We start from the raw sequence: 14,490 nt of genomic DNA on the forward strand, positions 1-14,490 counted from the left end.
AAAAAAAAAACGACGAAGGCTTTAATTCAGCCCAATTTAAGGGTATCAAAGCAGCAGCGTAAGTAAAAATTCGTAAATTCATTATTAGTTACTCTCTCCTTAATATACTAATCTGTCTGTATTGGTTTAAATTAGGAAAATAATATATAGAATTTTACTTATTCAACTTAACCTAACCTATACACATGGCTGCTTTAAAAATAAAACTCTTCAATTTGTATTTTGGGCATCACGAGAACAATATGATGATATCGGATATGTGGAATTGAAACGCGAGGGTTCTTTGTGCACTGTACAAGGTAGAATTTGCCCAGAACACAAAGTACGATCGAAGGCATATTCTATCTGCCTCATCATTAGCTTTTTGTTCCTGAAAATGATCCTCGCAACAAAAAAAAAACACTGATTTTGATTTAGGAACATCACGTCTAGCTGCTTTGAACCATAAAACTTCACGTGCATAATTATGGGGAACGGTTAAAAGAGCTTGTTTGGAGCACTTATCGAGGTATTCTTGCATGGCACACAACACCACTGTGATTGTGATCCATACATGTCACTATTTTCCATTATGCAAGATAATAATAATAATCAATAAAACAATGATAATCACAATAACTTAAATAATAAAACTAAGCTGCGAATACAAAAAGATAAACACGAGAAACTTTGTTGATATGACCTGCTACGTCACAATCGGGATAGGCAACCGACGATACAGATTCGGCGTTTTTGGCGGAAAATATCTGATTTGAATTTAAATTCGCTTTAAAATTATTATGGAGACATTTTTGCAAAAAAAATTATATCAGTGTAATGTTCGCCATAACTACTTTCTATATATCAACATTAAAGAAAAAGTGAAAACACCCTGTATATCCCGATAATTGGTGGCTAACGGCAACGTTGCAAAAGCCGGTTTGTTTACGAAAAAAGTGTGGTTGATGTATCCAAAACAGTGCTTTTAAGATACATTTTCCCATAAGTAAAAAGTTCATTCACATGCCTCAGGCCAACTACTTAACTAGCATCTTTAGGAATATCAGGTATGGAGTCTTTCAAAGTACTCTGGCCTCGTATTCCTTGGATGCCATAAAATCCCATCAAAAGGGACTGATGCAAAGGGGGCTCCCCAAGCAGAAGCCCATAGTGGGAGTTAAAGACATTGTTTTAGTTTCTTCGGGAAAAGGAGGCGTTGGCAAATCAACCATTGCTAGTATGTAGCCGCAATTCAACTCAACTTCTGGTTATTCAAACTGTATTGGATTGTTTTAGCAAATCTAGCTGTGGGGTTAAAGCTGGAAGCCCCAGATAAAAAAATCGGGCTGCTAGATACCGATATATTTGGACCCACTATTCCGCTCATGATGAACCTTCACGATACACCGTTTTTAACAGACACCAATCTCATGGAACCGTTGGTTAACTATGGCGTAAAATGGCACTTATTCTTTTAGTCTTTATCATCAGGTCATCAGGCATTTGTGCGAGAATTTAAACGCTTTATCTTAATCCTCGTTGTTCTTGTAAAGCCTGACGATCTTCATGATTACTGATTTATAATTGTTTTTAATCATTTATAATGGTCATTCACTGGGTGATTTTTAGCATGTCCTTTGGATTTTTAATCGAAGAAAGTTCGCCAATAATCTGGCGAGGTTTGATGGTCATGCAAGCTCTAGAAAAATTAATGAGACAAGTGAACTGGGGAGACATTGATTATCTGGTTGTCGATACGCCTCCTGGGACAGGAGACACCCATTTAAGTTTGGTACAGAACTTGCCCATCAACGGTAAAAAACTCACTTTAATTAATTAAATAGTTGCTCAAATTTCAATAAAATCCGATGCATTCTTGCTACATTCATTACGCATTTGTAATTCGTCGTTAGAAAGATGCCTGTTCTTTTTTCGTAACCGCTATTCTGATCTCAAATTATCAATTTATATTTTTCTAGTTCTTCAAACACTTCTGCTGTGGTCTTTCTCTTCTGCTTAGCTATGACTGATTTATTGCGGGCGATTTAATAATAAAAAAAGTTTTACCATTCGGGTAGGCCATTTTAAAAGCGCTTTTGTATTACATACACTATTTTGAACTTAGTTCTTTATGTTTTTCTAATATATTTGCTTCGTGATTTTTTTATCAATATTTTCAGCGATCTTCCTAAGTTAGTTCATTTTCTTTAGGTTTATCGATAGAGGAACGTCGAATGGAAATCCAATGTTATATTGATTTTTTTGCACACATTTCATGTCCCTAAAGACATTTTAAGAATACAATTTAATAAAGTAGCGTTTGAATGAAAAAAGTTATGGCTGATTTATTGCGAGCGATTTAAGTAATAAAAAATAGTTTTGCCATTCGGGTAGGCCATTTTAAAAGCGCTTTTGTATTGCATACACTATTTGGTACTTCGTTATTTAAGTTTTTTTAATATCTTTGCTTCGTGATTTTTTATCAATATTTTCAGCGATCTTCCTAAGTTAGTTCATTTTCTTAAGGTTTATCGATAGCGTAACGTCGAATGGAAATCCGATGTTATATTTGTTTTTTTACACAAATTTGATGTCTCTAAAGACATTTGAAGAAGACAATTTAATAAAGTAACGTTTGAAAGAAAAAAGTTAAAGTTTGGAGTAGGGCTTTGGTTGTTTTACCTGCGGTTTACGGGATATGATTCCGTCGTCTTTATATTTTTATTAAATCTTCGGCGTCAAGCAAGGATTCATCGAAAGTATACAAACAACGGAAATTAAAGGAGATTGCTTTTATTCACTCTTTTCTTTGCTCTTCCTTATTTCTTTTGTTTTATCTTTAAACTGATTTTCTTGCAAGACACAAATATAATTGTTCTTTGTCAACCGGTTTAACTTTTTCGCAGTGTAAAATGCATTACTTTTAGTTCATTAGTTGATAATTGTTCATGACACAGATACCTTTTTTTGTCCAATTTTTAAATGTTTATTTGAGCTTTCACTTTATTAGTTGAGGCCGAATGCATATAGAAATAGAACAATTTTTTATGATTATACAACGTGATCATTTAACAATACAAATAATTGTTCTAACATGGTTTATTTGGATTAACATTTTAACTTTCAACACCTTGTATTTCTGAAACTATCAACATTTTTGTGCCAGTATTAACCATTTGACTTGTAGTTTCTTCAGAATTCGGTTTTCTCATTGGGAAACAATCACCCTGAATAATTAACTGACTTAAGGGCCTGTGAGCTCTTTTTTTTTAAATTTTAAACACTTTCTAACGAGACATTTTGATGCAAGCAACAGTTAAGGACGTTTTGCAAATATAATTTAAACCAATCTGTCCTTTTCCTTTACGTTAAAAATAAGTATTAAGCAATTTTTCCAAAACCAAGCATTTTTTCAGGAGTAGTTTTAGTAACGACTCCTCAATCAGCAGCTCTGCAAGTTACTAAACGCGGTGCAGTAATGTACAACATGTTGAAAATCCCAATAATCGGATTAGTCGAGAATATGAGTTCAGTAAAATGCCCAAATTGCTCAAACGAGATTTTGATATTCGGCGATGGAACTAAGCAGTTGTCTGAAGATTTACAAGTGCCGATTTTAGAGAAACTTCCCCTAAATCGTACTATAGCTGACGGAGGCGATAAAGGAGTTCCCGTTGTTTTAGATGCGAACAATGGACAATCAGAACTGTACAGACACTTGGCTAAGAAAGTTGTTCAGTTCTTATCTAGCAAGGAAAATAGCAAGGTAATTTTATAGCAAAATGTTTTCAGGCGACAATGAAACATGGATTTTACTAAAAAATATTGAATTTTATTTAAATCTAAAGTAACCCAATTATACATCTCTTTTGCATCCTTCAATAAAAACAATTACCAACAAAAAATTATGGAAGATGTCCGTACCACTTGTGAGCGCTTATATGTCAAATGATTTTCATCAGCTAACTGTATTAACAGCGTTAAGCTTAAATAAAGTATATACAAAAGGAAAGTTATAAATAATTAAATATAATGTATGTATACATAATCTGCAAGTAAATATTCAAATTGTTCCGTATAGTCATGTTGCGACTTGAAAAGCAGGTGTGTTACACAACTTAGTACCATCTTAGATTGACGCCACTATCTCACCCATAAGCATAATTAAGTATAAAATAAAAACAGCTTTGTAAGTAAAACAAAAAAAAGGACGCACATACTACCATGTCATGTGTGTTAAGGATTTGAAGTAACTTTTTCAGCTATTAAGCACATAGAAGCCTTTACCTCCTTAATAAAAACCTTACATCGCGCCTTATAATTGATCCATGTTTTTGTTTTTAATTAAGTAGCTTAAAGACTCTATGCAAACTATGTCAAAAGTCTTAAATTAAAAAGTCAAAGTAGTGTAGAACATAAATTAAAATAAATCTTTAACATGTTCCCTGCTCAACTCACCTTCAATGGCATTATATCTAAATCAGGTAAGTTTAACGCATTTTCTCGTAACTACCATTTTTTCTTGTGTTCATCCATGGATACGCCTCCAGGACCCAAATACACAATCATGAGCAATCCGCCTACTACAGACAGGGTCTGAAAACAGAGAAAAAAACATAAAAAATAACGATTTTGTCACGAAATTTTCACTCACTTGGAAAAAGTCGTATTTTAAAAAGTCTCTCAATGGCTTATAGTCGGGAATGTTCCACCAAGCATTGTGATAAAAGTTCAGCGTCGTCAATAGAAGAACTAAAAGTAACGCGGATAGTTTCGTTTTGTAACCAACCGTGACTAGAACCATTAGCGCAGATCCCAAAAGATCAAGCAAAATCTAAAAACCACACGTGCATAAACGGGGGATGTGAACCAATGTAGGAAAACTTACTTGTAAAAAGCTCATCTCAAATCTAATTAAAGTGATGAACATGAATGCCAAAAGGATTCGGCCGGTGAGTTGCAGATAGTTTTTGGGCTTGTTATCGCCAAGACTTGGAACGCCTATAAGGGAAACAGTAAATAGCACTTGCGAACTGAAAATAGCATCGAAATCAGAGTTTAAACTACAATGGAATAATGAGACTAAACAATTTGAGGGCGCTAGTGTAAATGTAATAGAACAATAGATTTGCGGCTCCTGATTTCCGTGCGTTAATTCTATTATCTACCTTGATTAAATTGCAATTTTATGCGATTGTTTTAAACCACAGTCTAAAATCACTCGGTTCGCTTTCAGCGTCCTAAAATTTAATTGAAACGTTGATGCAAGAAAAAACATTTTGGCGACGTTTTCCCAGTTGCAGTCTTGTAGCATCCACAGTTTTTGCCCAAAAAAATGTTCCTGTTTCCTTGCTATTTAACAATTTCAGACAATAACAGAATTAGGCCGGTCGTCTTTTAGAAGCGTTTTAGACCGATTTGAATGGAATAATCTCACGAAAATACTAATCTAGTGTTTAGCAAAGTATGGCCACAGCCAGTTTCATTACAATACATCTGAGCGCTTTCCCCGTATAACAAAAAACTTAATTTTACTTTTGTTAATGTAAAAAGTTAATAATGTTCCCATTATTACATACATTTTTCCTGAATAAAAGTTTTGATCATGTGCACGGGGAACCCAGCAGTTATCACATAATTGACCGTTTTTAAAGCTTTTTTAAAATAAAATTAAAACCCTGAGACATACATACATACATAAGATGTGCCTCAGTTCGCGTGACACTTTGGTGTTTGGGTTTGTAGGTCATCAGGTTTACACATGTTCTTATACTAATGCGCTCCTATTAATTACTGAATTAAAACTGGTGGACAACGAATTAGAATTGTTCGATACATTTGCAGTGCGAATGTATTAAGAACAAAACTCACCAGCAAATAGACTTTTCGCTTCTCCCTTGCTCTCGGCTAGAACAAGTAATAATGCTCCGCCTAAAGCAAAATTCCTAAACAGAAATTGCACGTCCCAGAGAATACTGTAAGCGATGGTCTGAAAAATTGTTCGCATTTATAGGTCAACTTCAATATTAGCTTGTGCTGATTTTACCTGTAGGATAACGATAAAGCTGAGTATTCCACAAGCAATTTCCACTCTGAATCTGACTATAACCATCGCACAACCGCCCAATTGAAAAACTAAATTAACTAATACAAAAACAGTCGCTAAAAAGTATCCACAGCCCCAAGACATATTCATGTATTCTCTTTGCTCATTCCATTGGACCCACATTCGGATTCCATCTTCAAAGAATGTTGAAATTAAACACAGACGTGCTAATGTTGGGAGAATGTGTTTCAGTTTTCTTTGAACCTGCAATAGAAGAGTTTATTTAGATGGGTATATTAGCCGATACTTAGCGTTTTCGAGGTGGTATTGAAGCATATGGAAAAGTACTTATTCGACGCGAAGAACTTGATTAAAAAAATTGGAGCAGTTGTAAGAATGCAGGTCAAGGCTGGTGGGAATCAAGGCCTAGTAAACCTGTTGAACTGTATGTGATAAATCCCTTTTTTGCGCTGACGTGACTCTTTTTTACTGGTTTTTGAACTGGAAACTAATTTCTGAATGGCACTTTCCAAAACATTGGCCAATTAATAGATATTAGATATTGATGAAAATAACTACCTGGTCAGCGATGTCCTCTGCCTTGGAAATATACTCGTTTTGCGAATTCATTTTAGCACTGTCCACTTAAAAACTCCACGCAACTAAAAACTTTTATTTGAAAGGACAAGGTCTTAAATACTCCACCACATAACGTTGAGTTGTCAGTGTCAGAATTCGGTCAAAATACAATATTCGCAAGTACGTTCCCCAGTGCATTCATTTTGGTTAAATGCATTAATCAATTAGTGTTTTTCGGTTAATTTGAAAATTAGAGCCAATCCAATCTGGAGCGTTTTCATCAGTATTGCGAAATAAATGAAAATATTATACAGAAAGGCTACGATTTTTATAAAGTTTGGTTAGGTACAGAGTAAAGTGCGGTTATGTTGCATGTGAAATCGGTGCGAAACTGAGAAATTCCATAAAATTGAAGACATTTTGATTAAAGTTCCCCACGCTTTGGGTTGTTTTGTTTATACTTCGATATTTAAACAATTAGAAACTGTAAAATGTTTTAGCCTGCTTTCCAGCGCTTATTAGGAATGTGTAATTTTAATGATAATCAAACTATAGAAAATTACAGGATTGTAAGTTCTGAGGCACTGCGTCTATAATTTGAGACAAATCGTGTTTTCTTCAGTGTTTATGAATATTCCAAAGCGCTGCAAAGTTTAAGGTACTTCGGAGGATTTTAGTGGACTTCGTCAGATACCCTTTATTACATGGTAAGATACATTTCTTTGAAGCAACAACCGCTCTTTGTAGGTATTTTGCCTCTCAACTTAAGACACAAATGTTAAATGACCTCTAATGAACCAATTTTAAAATATGTGTTTATCAGCAGGCAGGTAGTTTGTATATCAGGTAGCCCTAGGACCGGTTTAGCGCATAATTAGATCTCATCCTGTGTTTTGGTTAAATTCAGCGGATTGGAGCGAATAGGCTCGAAACCGGTTCTGGGGTGCCTGAGATTAGCATATCTTGAATCCCGTCGGTTCAACGATCTAAGCCACTCGTGCTTGCGAAAAGTCAGGAAAAAATATACTCCACGACGGCTTAAAAGCTCCAAAAATCCATTTCAAAAGGGTTTGTTGTGCCGACATCTTACGCTTTAAGTAGACATAGATACTGCAAGGACAGTGATGTGATTCATCCCGGACCACATTAGACATTCCTATTTAAATACCATTATATTACAATACTCATTAAACAACATCAATTAATAATTTTGCTTAATTATTGATGCAACATATAGACAAGATAATAGGAATTGGAATAAACATTCTGCCCTTGTACTTCGTATAGGCAAGGTCATCTTAGTCTCTAGTTAGTTTTAAGTATTAAACATTACTTCTATTTGAAATAAACATTCTATTTGGGGAACGTATCATTTAATGGTACTTACAGTATTTATTTTAGAAATTATTAACAGTCTATATATGAATCATATGCCTTTTGAATTGTCTAGCGGTCAACTCAACTGTTTTCATTTGCAAGATGGATTTGTGAGACTAAAAAAATATTTTTTTCCCAGATGGCAACTACTAAAGAGGAACTAGAAGTGAAAAACAGTATCAAAGCCTTACTGACATCAAGCCCTTGTGTATCTACAATAAGCAGTCTGCAAAAGGAGTACGCAGACTTGATTGGGGAACCGATACCGTACAAAAAATTGGGCTATAATGGTTTGGAACATCTTTTGAAAAGTATTAAAGATGTATGCATTGTAAGTACATATAATTATTTTTTATAAATTTGATTATTGATAACGATTGCAAGTAATAAAACTGCAAGGGAGTGAGATCTGTAAAATGTGCATATTAGATTTAGTACATCGATTTGGGTGCTATTGTAGGTGAGAGGATGTGGGTGGTACGCTGAAGTCTACCCAGTTGTAACTGAGGACATCGCCCATATTAACGAAATGGTGACAAGACAAAAAGTAACTCCAAAAAATCGCAAGTTTGCAATGCCCAGACGCAGATTTAGCACACCTGTACCCGTTTCAAAGTAATTATTTGAATTATTCAATGTATGTAGATTGAAATTTACCGAATTTCTATTCAGCCGCTGATCTTAATTTGCAATAAACTGTAGTCAATTTATAATTCAAAGTTACAGTAGAAGTCCTTTCGCATATCAAAACAGCCCTATAAACACAACACCAAATTCTCGAAGTACCGTTAAGGAGAATATGGTGAACAACGCATCTGGAGTGTGTGCAACCAATACGGCTACTACCACCATAAGAACCCATGGTTTGACTGCTAATACTGGCGCTACCACTCCAAGTTCAACTCCCCAGAGGAGTAATTGTCAAAGAAATCTATCACATATAAACGAAAATCCGAGTAGATTAATCGAGTTTAAGGTAGGTGGTTTTTAATCTACTAGTTGATTTCTGGGGAATTTACATGCTTTCTTCGGAAGAGACCATATTATAAAGTAATTTAAAATTGCAGACGACATTAACACGAAACTCGAATCTACAAGTTGATCAATTAAAGAGTAATGTGGAAAAAGATAGTGGCCATGCAGTACAGCACTCTCCCCAAAATAGTATTAATAGAGATGATGCCCAAAGCAGCCATATGAGGTATTTCAGATCGATTACATCTTCGTCAGTTGCAGATTTCAATTAATATTCATATTTCAGTTTCCAGGCAGTTAAGGAAACCTTTGAGGAAGATATTTCGAATGTTCCGCAAAAAGTGCAAGATAACTTAAAGACACTAATCGCCCAATATCCAGATGGAATTTGGGCCAGTGATTTGCCTACCGCATACATGTAAACATGGCTATTGCCAAATTAGGTATTTTTAATGTTAGTTATTAATTTTTAGGAAATTGTTTAAACGAGTTCTGTTCTATAAAGATTATGGATATGTGAATCTTGTGGACATGTGTATAGCTTTAAAGCACATATTTCATTACATTCGACCAGGACTTGATGATTTTAAGTTATTTGATAAGAGTAAACCGTTTCCGGAGTCTGCCGAGAAATATTGGACTATATCTAGCAGCGGACAAGCAGCAAAGAAGGTAAATTCTCTACTTCTTTCCTAGAATATTCAATTGTTTTAAGAGAAATTGTTAATTATTTATTGTTCTAGCCATCACATATTGAACCGTTACCAGATCTAGATTGGTCTGATTTTAAAGACCGATTACCTAGTGACATATTTCCATATGGCCAAATCATACCGAATCAGTTTTTACCCAAATCGACTAGAGTTGGCGATGTTTTCGACGCTGTGGTAGTAGAAGTATACGATCCGTCCAAATTTTGGTTTTATCTAGGTGTGTTTATTATAAAAATGCCATAATTATCGCGACAGACAATGAAAATAATTACATTATTTTAGGCAATTCTGTGAATAAGACTCCTTTAGATGATTTAATGGATCAATTACAGTATTTTTATAATGACTCAACTAATGCACAAGAGTATGCTGTTCCGCGTGCTGTTATTAAAGTACGTAAATTACAAAGTTTTTCCTTTCGAGGGAGTATTAGAAATACATTTTTTCTTTATTTCAGGAAGGCCTTTATTGTGTCCAAATTATTATTGGAGAATATCATCGCGCCAAAGTTATTAGGGTTTTACCCCAAGAAGATTGTGTACGGGTAAGTGAATAAAAATACATCTAGAAAATGCTCTATCCCGATGTTTTCAGCTTTTCTTTATTGACTACGGAAGCATTTCTAAAGTTCCTATGAAAGGGCTTTGTTTTCTACGGTCTGAATTTGCTGCTCTTCCTGCTCAAGGTATTCGATGTAGATTAGCAAACATCGCTCCTGTGACAAAAGGTATGAAAATCATGAGAGTTTGGCTTTCGCAGTTATTGCCTGAAACTGGTTTTTCCTGCTTGCAAAGCGTTAGGAAATTTTCTTTTCCATGACGGGATAAAGCCCGAAAACTCAAAAGTCATGCGTTTGCGGCCAATGCTTCAAACGGGCAAGTTTTTCAGGGGTAGCAACTATCCCTGAAAATGCAAGACGTTTTACCAATTTCAACTTAACAGCTTAATTAAACGTGATAATTGTTTTAGGAATAACTTGGTGTCGAACTGCAGTTAATACATTTCGGGATATGATTAATCGCAAAGACACTAAAATCAAAATTAGCTACATTGATTGGCAGGAAGAGTTTGTATGTGTTTTCCTTGCCGATGTGACCGAGCTTAATAATGTGCATTATGTGAACGAGAAGCTAGTTAAGGAAGGCATTGCTGTATGGTGCGAAGAGGTAATCGGGCAGACTTGTTATACAATAGACAGAGCGAACCATCTATTAACACACTGGAAATTATCTAATGTGCGACGAGCACACTTACTTAGTAAAACTGTATAATTTTAAATTTATATTTCGAACGAGATTTTATCTCGTTTAAGCAGCCGCATCTTACAGTTTGTTTCGCATTCATTTATTCCAATTGGCTATAAATAGTAATAAAAAATTTACTAAATACTGTCTTTTAAAATAACATTATACAATAATAATTGAAAATCTTTATACTTTGCTTATTAAATTGAAACTGCTCTTTGAACAGTTTTGCTTTTACTTGATTTATTATTTAGCTCATTTTTTAGTTCTTGATCCTTAATATCTTGCTTGTCAAATTCGAATTGTTCTTTTATTGAATATTTAGTCACTGTAGTTGAAAGCATGTATAGAAATAAATTATTATGTACTAATAAATGTGATTAAAAAATATTATGTAAAACATATTTGTCGTTTTTTACATAACTGTTCAAGGCTCGAGCATTTTTTCCGTAACTGAAAAGTTTTGCTAATCTCTGTCGAATTTAATTTTTAGTCGTTTGTTTTTCAATTGATGATCATTTATTGTTGCAGAAACAACTAAAGCCGTTTTCGCTACCGATTTTTACAAGCAAAGTGAAAAATTTACATCTTTTTCCAACATACAGTGAATTAGAATATGGCTTAGCTCCTAACTCCAATGAAATGTTCTATTTGCAAGAAATGCTTGTGCCATTGCAGTTTTGTATGCCCCAATATTTTAAACCTATTCCACAGGTATGTATTTGTATTTATTACTGAGTAAATTTATCGAATTCAATTCAAAGAAAAACAATAAATCCACTAAATAGATAAAATGGTCAATAAAAATTGAAAAACTTGTTTAATAGGTTTTGAAAGAGTTTGACTATGAAAGAAAAAGCTTTGAAAATTCCTATTACAAAAGCCTAAAACGAAACCATAGGCGATTTGTTGCGTTAAACGTCAACAAGGTCGAGCTAATAAGCAAATCAAGAAAAATCGATTTAAGTATTTTTGGAAAACTTAGCGGCAAAATAGCTGAATTCACTTTCCAACCGGAAATGCTTCATGAAGAAAATGCCAGCTGTAAGAAATCCGTAGATGGGTAAGTGGAATATTTTGAACCGAAAATGAGCTTAAATTATTAAACAATAATGCAGGTTAGCCATTATTCGCAATAAACGAAGAAATTTTACGTGTCTTCAATTATGCCGGGATAATAAAGAACTTTCGGAGAAAATTATCAAGTTGATAAATATTACGAATAAACAGGATGCCAGGTTGGATTTGAATGGTTCACCTAGTGTAAGCAGCCAGTCAAGCAGCCCAAATTGTTCAGAACATTCCAGTTCATCACAAAATGAAGAAAATAATTTTAATTCAACAGTTATAGACCAAAGGTACAATAATCATAAACGTATTTGTAATTTTCGATCTAGCGTAGACAGTAAATTCTTGTTAATTAACTGTTACTATTTGCTCAATAGAAGTCACCAAAAGAAGCTTGAAATAATACCCAATTAGAGCCCTATTGTATTAGAAATACTATCTGAAATTTTAGCAAAACTCTGGACTATTTTAATGGAATACAAAATTATGAGGATTCTTTATCACTTGGCTCTTCAGATTTAAATATCTTCGATAATCCAAATGCATTTAACAGCGAATGCTCAGGATCAAACCATCAGACAGGTTCTAATAGCAGTTCACCTCTTAGTCCTGAAACGTTTTCTTCAATATTGCACTCAAAGATAGAGAATTGGAAGGAAATTTCTGATGATTGCAATGAAGACGAGGTAACACCAGATATTTTTAACTTAAGTTAATTACTTTAACTATTCAAATTTGGAATTTCAGGCCACTCAAACGTCCGACCCATCTGTTGCCGCATCTTGGCACCTAAATAACCCCTTTCGAGAATATTTAATGACTCCAGTCGAAGGGCAAAATTGTTGTGCGACTAATTCCGTAAGAAGTCGTCTGGTTCACCAGTCGATATTTACATTAGAAATTAACAAGTTTAATTCAGTTAAGTCACTTTCCATTTCAGTCATCCAATCAGGAATCAAGCATGAAAAATACCGCTGCTTCTCGTAGTCTATCGCTTGCATCTCTAGTGTCTTCGGAATCCGATTACAAAGAGTTTGTGCCAAGATCTGCACGAATTTGTGGTGATGATTCTTCTCCAACGGCACTGGTACAATATAAGACACAAATGCCCGAAATCGAGTTATGTGATCGTATAAACCAGGGTAATGAAACCAGCAAAAACGATATTTTTTATACCCATTCTTTCTTCGAATTTCAGTTGAAATTGCCCCGATAGTGGATCAGGCGATCAGCTTGGGCGAGTCCACAGAGATATCTTCTAACGAAACCATCGACTCATGCAATTATCCTCTTAATGCATCGCTCAACTACTTAGCGCAAATGCTTGAATCAGCATCACGCACATCTAGGAGCCAAGGTACTGTTCAGTGGCCATTAATAGTTATTTACGTAACCAGTAGGATATTAATGTTATTAACGCACGCATTTGAAGATTTGCACTAATTAGTTTAATCACATAAGTGCGTTAATAATATAATATCCTACGTGTTACGTACAATATCTACAACTATAACGATTATTATTTTAATGACTATTTGAGTAAAAATAGTTAGTTATAAAATTAAATTCAGAACTCTGGTAATGAAAATTTGTCGTTGTCATCAGAATCATTGCCAAAGTTGTGTTTTACAGTTATACACATTTTATAATGAATGCAAGCGACGATCTGTCATGTGAAATTGAGAACGAAGCTTTTAATGTTGTTCGGTTCTTGGAAAACCACGAAAGAAATGCCAGGTTTGTGGTCGGTACCAGAAGTGGTGCAATGGACGAAAGATACTCAACTTAACAAGATTTTAGAGCGGATTATTAGTAGATTTTAAAAAGGAGCAAAATACTATCATCCCTTTGGCGTTCGATGTTCTTTGTGTGTATATCTTTCGTTTACTGCACCATTTTTGGTGCCGATCAAAGCTTCTCGGGTATTTATTTCATCCGTGATTTATCTGGCTCAAGATCCCAAATAACATTAAAAGCATTATTCTGAATATCAGGTGGCAAATCATTGCTTGAACGTTTGCTTTTCTTCTGTGCAATCTTTCCAGTTGTCGAACAAGTCAGACTATGAACACGTTTTCTGTCTCATATAAAAAACATCATGTGCTTCATCATCTACTTCAATTTGAGTGTAAATATTAGTGATAAATTCTTAGCTATCAAAACACAAATCCTTCACTTTATCTTACTTCTGGGAACTCTATGCAATATTTTATCAAAGTAAATAATTGATTGACTTCAAACTAGGACTAACTGAGCAGTATTCGATCAGCGTTTTTAAGAGTGCCGCTCATTGAATTTCTTGGTCCGCCCTGTATGTATTAAACTATCTGAATTAACAGCCTCAATTGCAATCGCGCACTTAAAAATGTCCGAGTTATGAAAAACTCCACTCTGAAATTGAAATGCCAATTAAAAATTAACGGATACGATGAGATTAACCTTAAACGACCCTAATAGGGTGTTTTCATTGTATCAAAAATTCCTAGAAACTGAACATTAATCTATGGTA

General features: G+C 34.5%; 3 protein-coding genes across 8 annotated transcripts; 2 read left to right on the forward strand and 1 right to left on the reverse strand.

The window, feature by feature from the left end:
* Window positions 1-885: 885 nt before the first annotated feature.
* Window positions 886-3,993, forward strand: LOC109538419 (iron-sulfur protein NUBPL). 2 transcript variants are annotated; one of them, XM_019905643.2, is made up of 5 exons: window positions 891-985; window positions 1,038-1,216; window positions 1,276-1,441; window positions 1,609-1,793; window positions 3,396-3,993. In XM_019905643.2, the coding sequence occupies exons 2-5, from the start codon at window positions 1,117-1,119 to the stop codon at window positions 3,755-3,757; spliced, it is 813 nt and encodes a 270-aa protein (XP_019761202.2). In that variant the 5' UTR covers window positions 891-985; window positions 1,038-1,116; the 3' UTR covers window positions 3,758-3,993. The 2 variants fall into 2 exon arrangements, with proteins under 2 accessions (XP_019761201.2, XP_019761202.2); XM_019905642.2 differs by having other exon boundaries at window positions 886-1,216.
* On the reverse strand, window positions 3,790-6,823 carry LOC109538420 (surfeit locus protein 4 homolog). Its single transcript, XM_019905644.2, has 6 exons — window positions 6,605-6,823; window positions 6,026-6,289; window positions 5,851-5,968; window positions 4,868-4,980; window positions 4,634-4,813; window positions 3,790-4,575 (listed from the first exon to the last, which is right to left on the reverse strand). The coding sequence occupies exons 1-6, from the start codon at window positions 6,653-6,655 to the stop codon at window positions 4,489-4,491; spliced, it is 813 nt and encodes a 270-aa protein (XP_019761203.1). The 5' UTR covers window positions 6,656-6,823; the 3' UTR covers window positions 3,790-4,488.
* A 94-nt stretch (window positions 6,824-6,917) lies between these two features.
* LOC109538416 (tudor domain-containing protein 5) lies at window positions 6,918-13,495 on the forward strand. Of its 5 annotated transcripts, XM_048668099.1 has the most exons (20): window positions 6,918-7,173; window positions 7,227-7,311; window positions 8,121-8,312; window positions 8,442-8,596; window positions 8,702-8,957; window positions 9,049-9,182; window positions 9,243-9,374; window positions 9,430-9,628; window positions 9,700-9,886; window positions 9,952-10,061; window positions 10,127-10,213; window positions 10,264-10,396; window positions 10,639-10,835; window positions 11,445-11,627; window positions 11,741-11,976; window positions 12,032-12,271; window positions 12,433-12,667; window positions 12,729-12,839; window positions 12,922-13,123; window positions 13,180-13,495. In XM_048668099.1, exons 2-20 carry the CDS (start codon window positions 7,309-7,311, stop codon window positions 13,422-13,424), a joined length of 3,237 nt encoding a protein of 1,078 aa, XP_048524056.1. In that variant the 5' UTR covers window positions 6,918-7,173; window positions 7,227-7,308; the 3' UTR covers window positions 13,425-13,495. The 5 variants fall into 5 exon arrangements, with proteins under 5 accessions (XP_048524056.1, XP_048524055.1, XP_048524058.1 ...); XM_048668098.1 differs by having other exon boundaries at window positions 6,918-7,311; XM_048668101.1 differs by having other exon boundaries at window positions 6,918-7,311; window positions 12,535-12,667.
* Window positions 13,496-14,490: the final 995 nt, after the last annotated feature.

This window comes from Dendroctonus ponderosae, unplaced genomic scaffold (assembly GCF_020466585.1).
Source record: "Dendroctonus ponderosae isolate FM_Combo_2020 unplaced genomic scaffold, Dpon_F_20191213v2 Dpon_F_20191213_7, whole genome shotgun sequence".
NCBI lineage: Eukaryota > Metazoa > Arthropoda > Insecta > Coleoptera > Curculionidae > Dendroctonus > Dendroctonus ponderosae.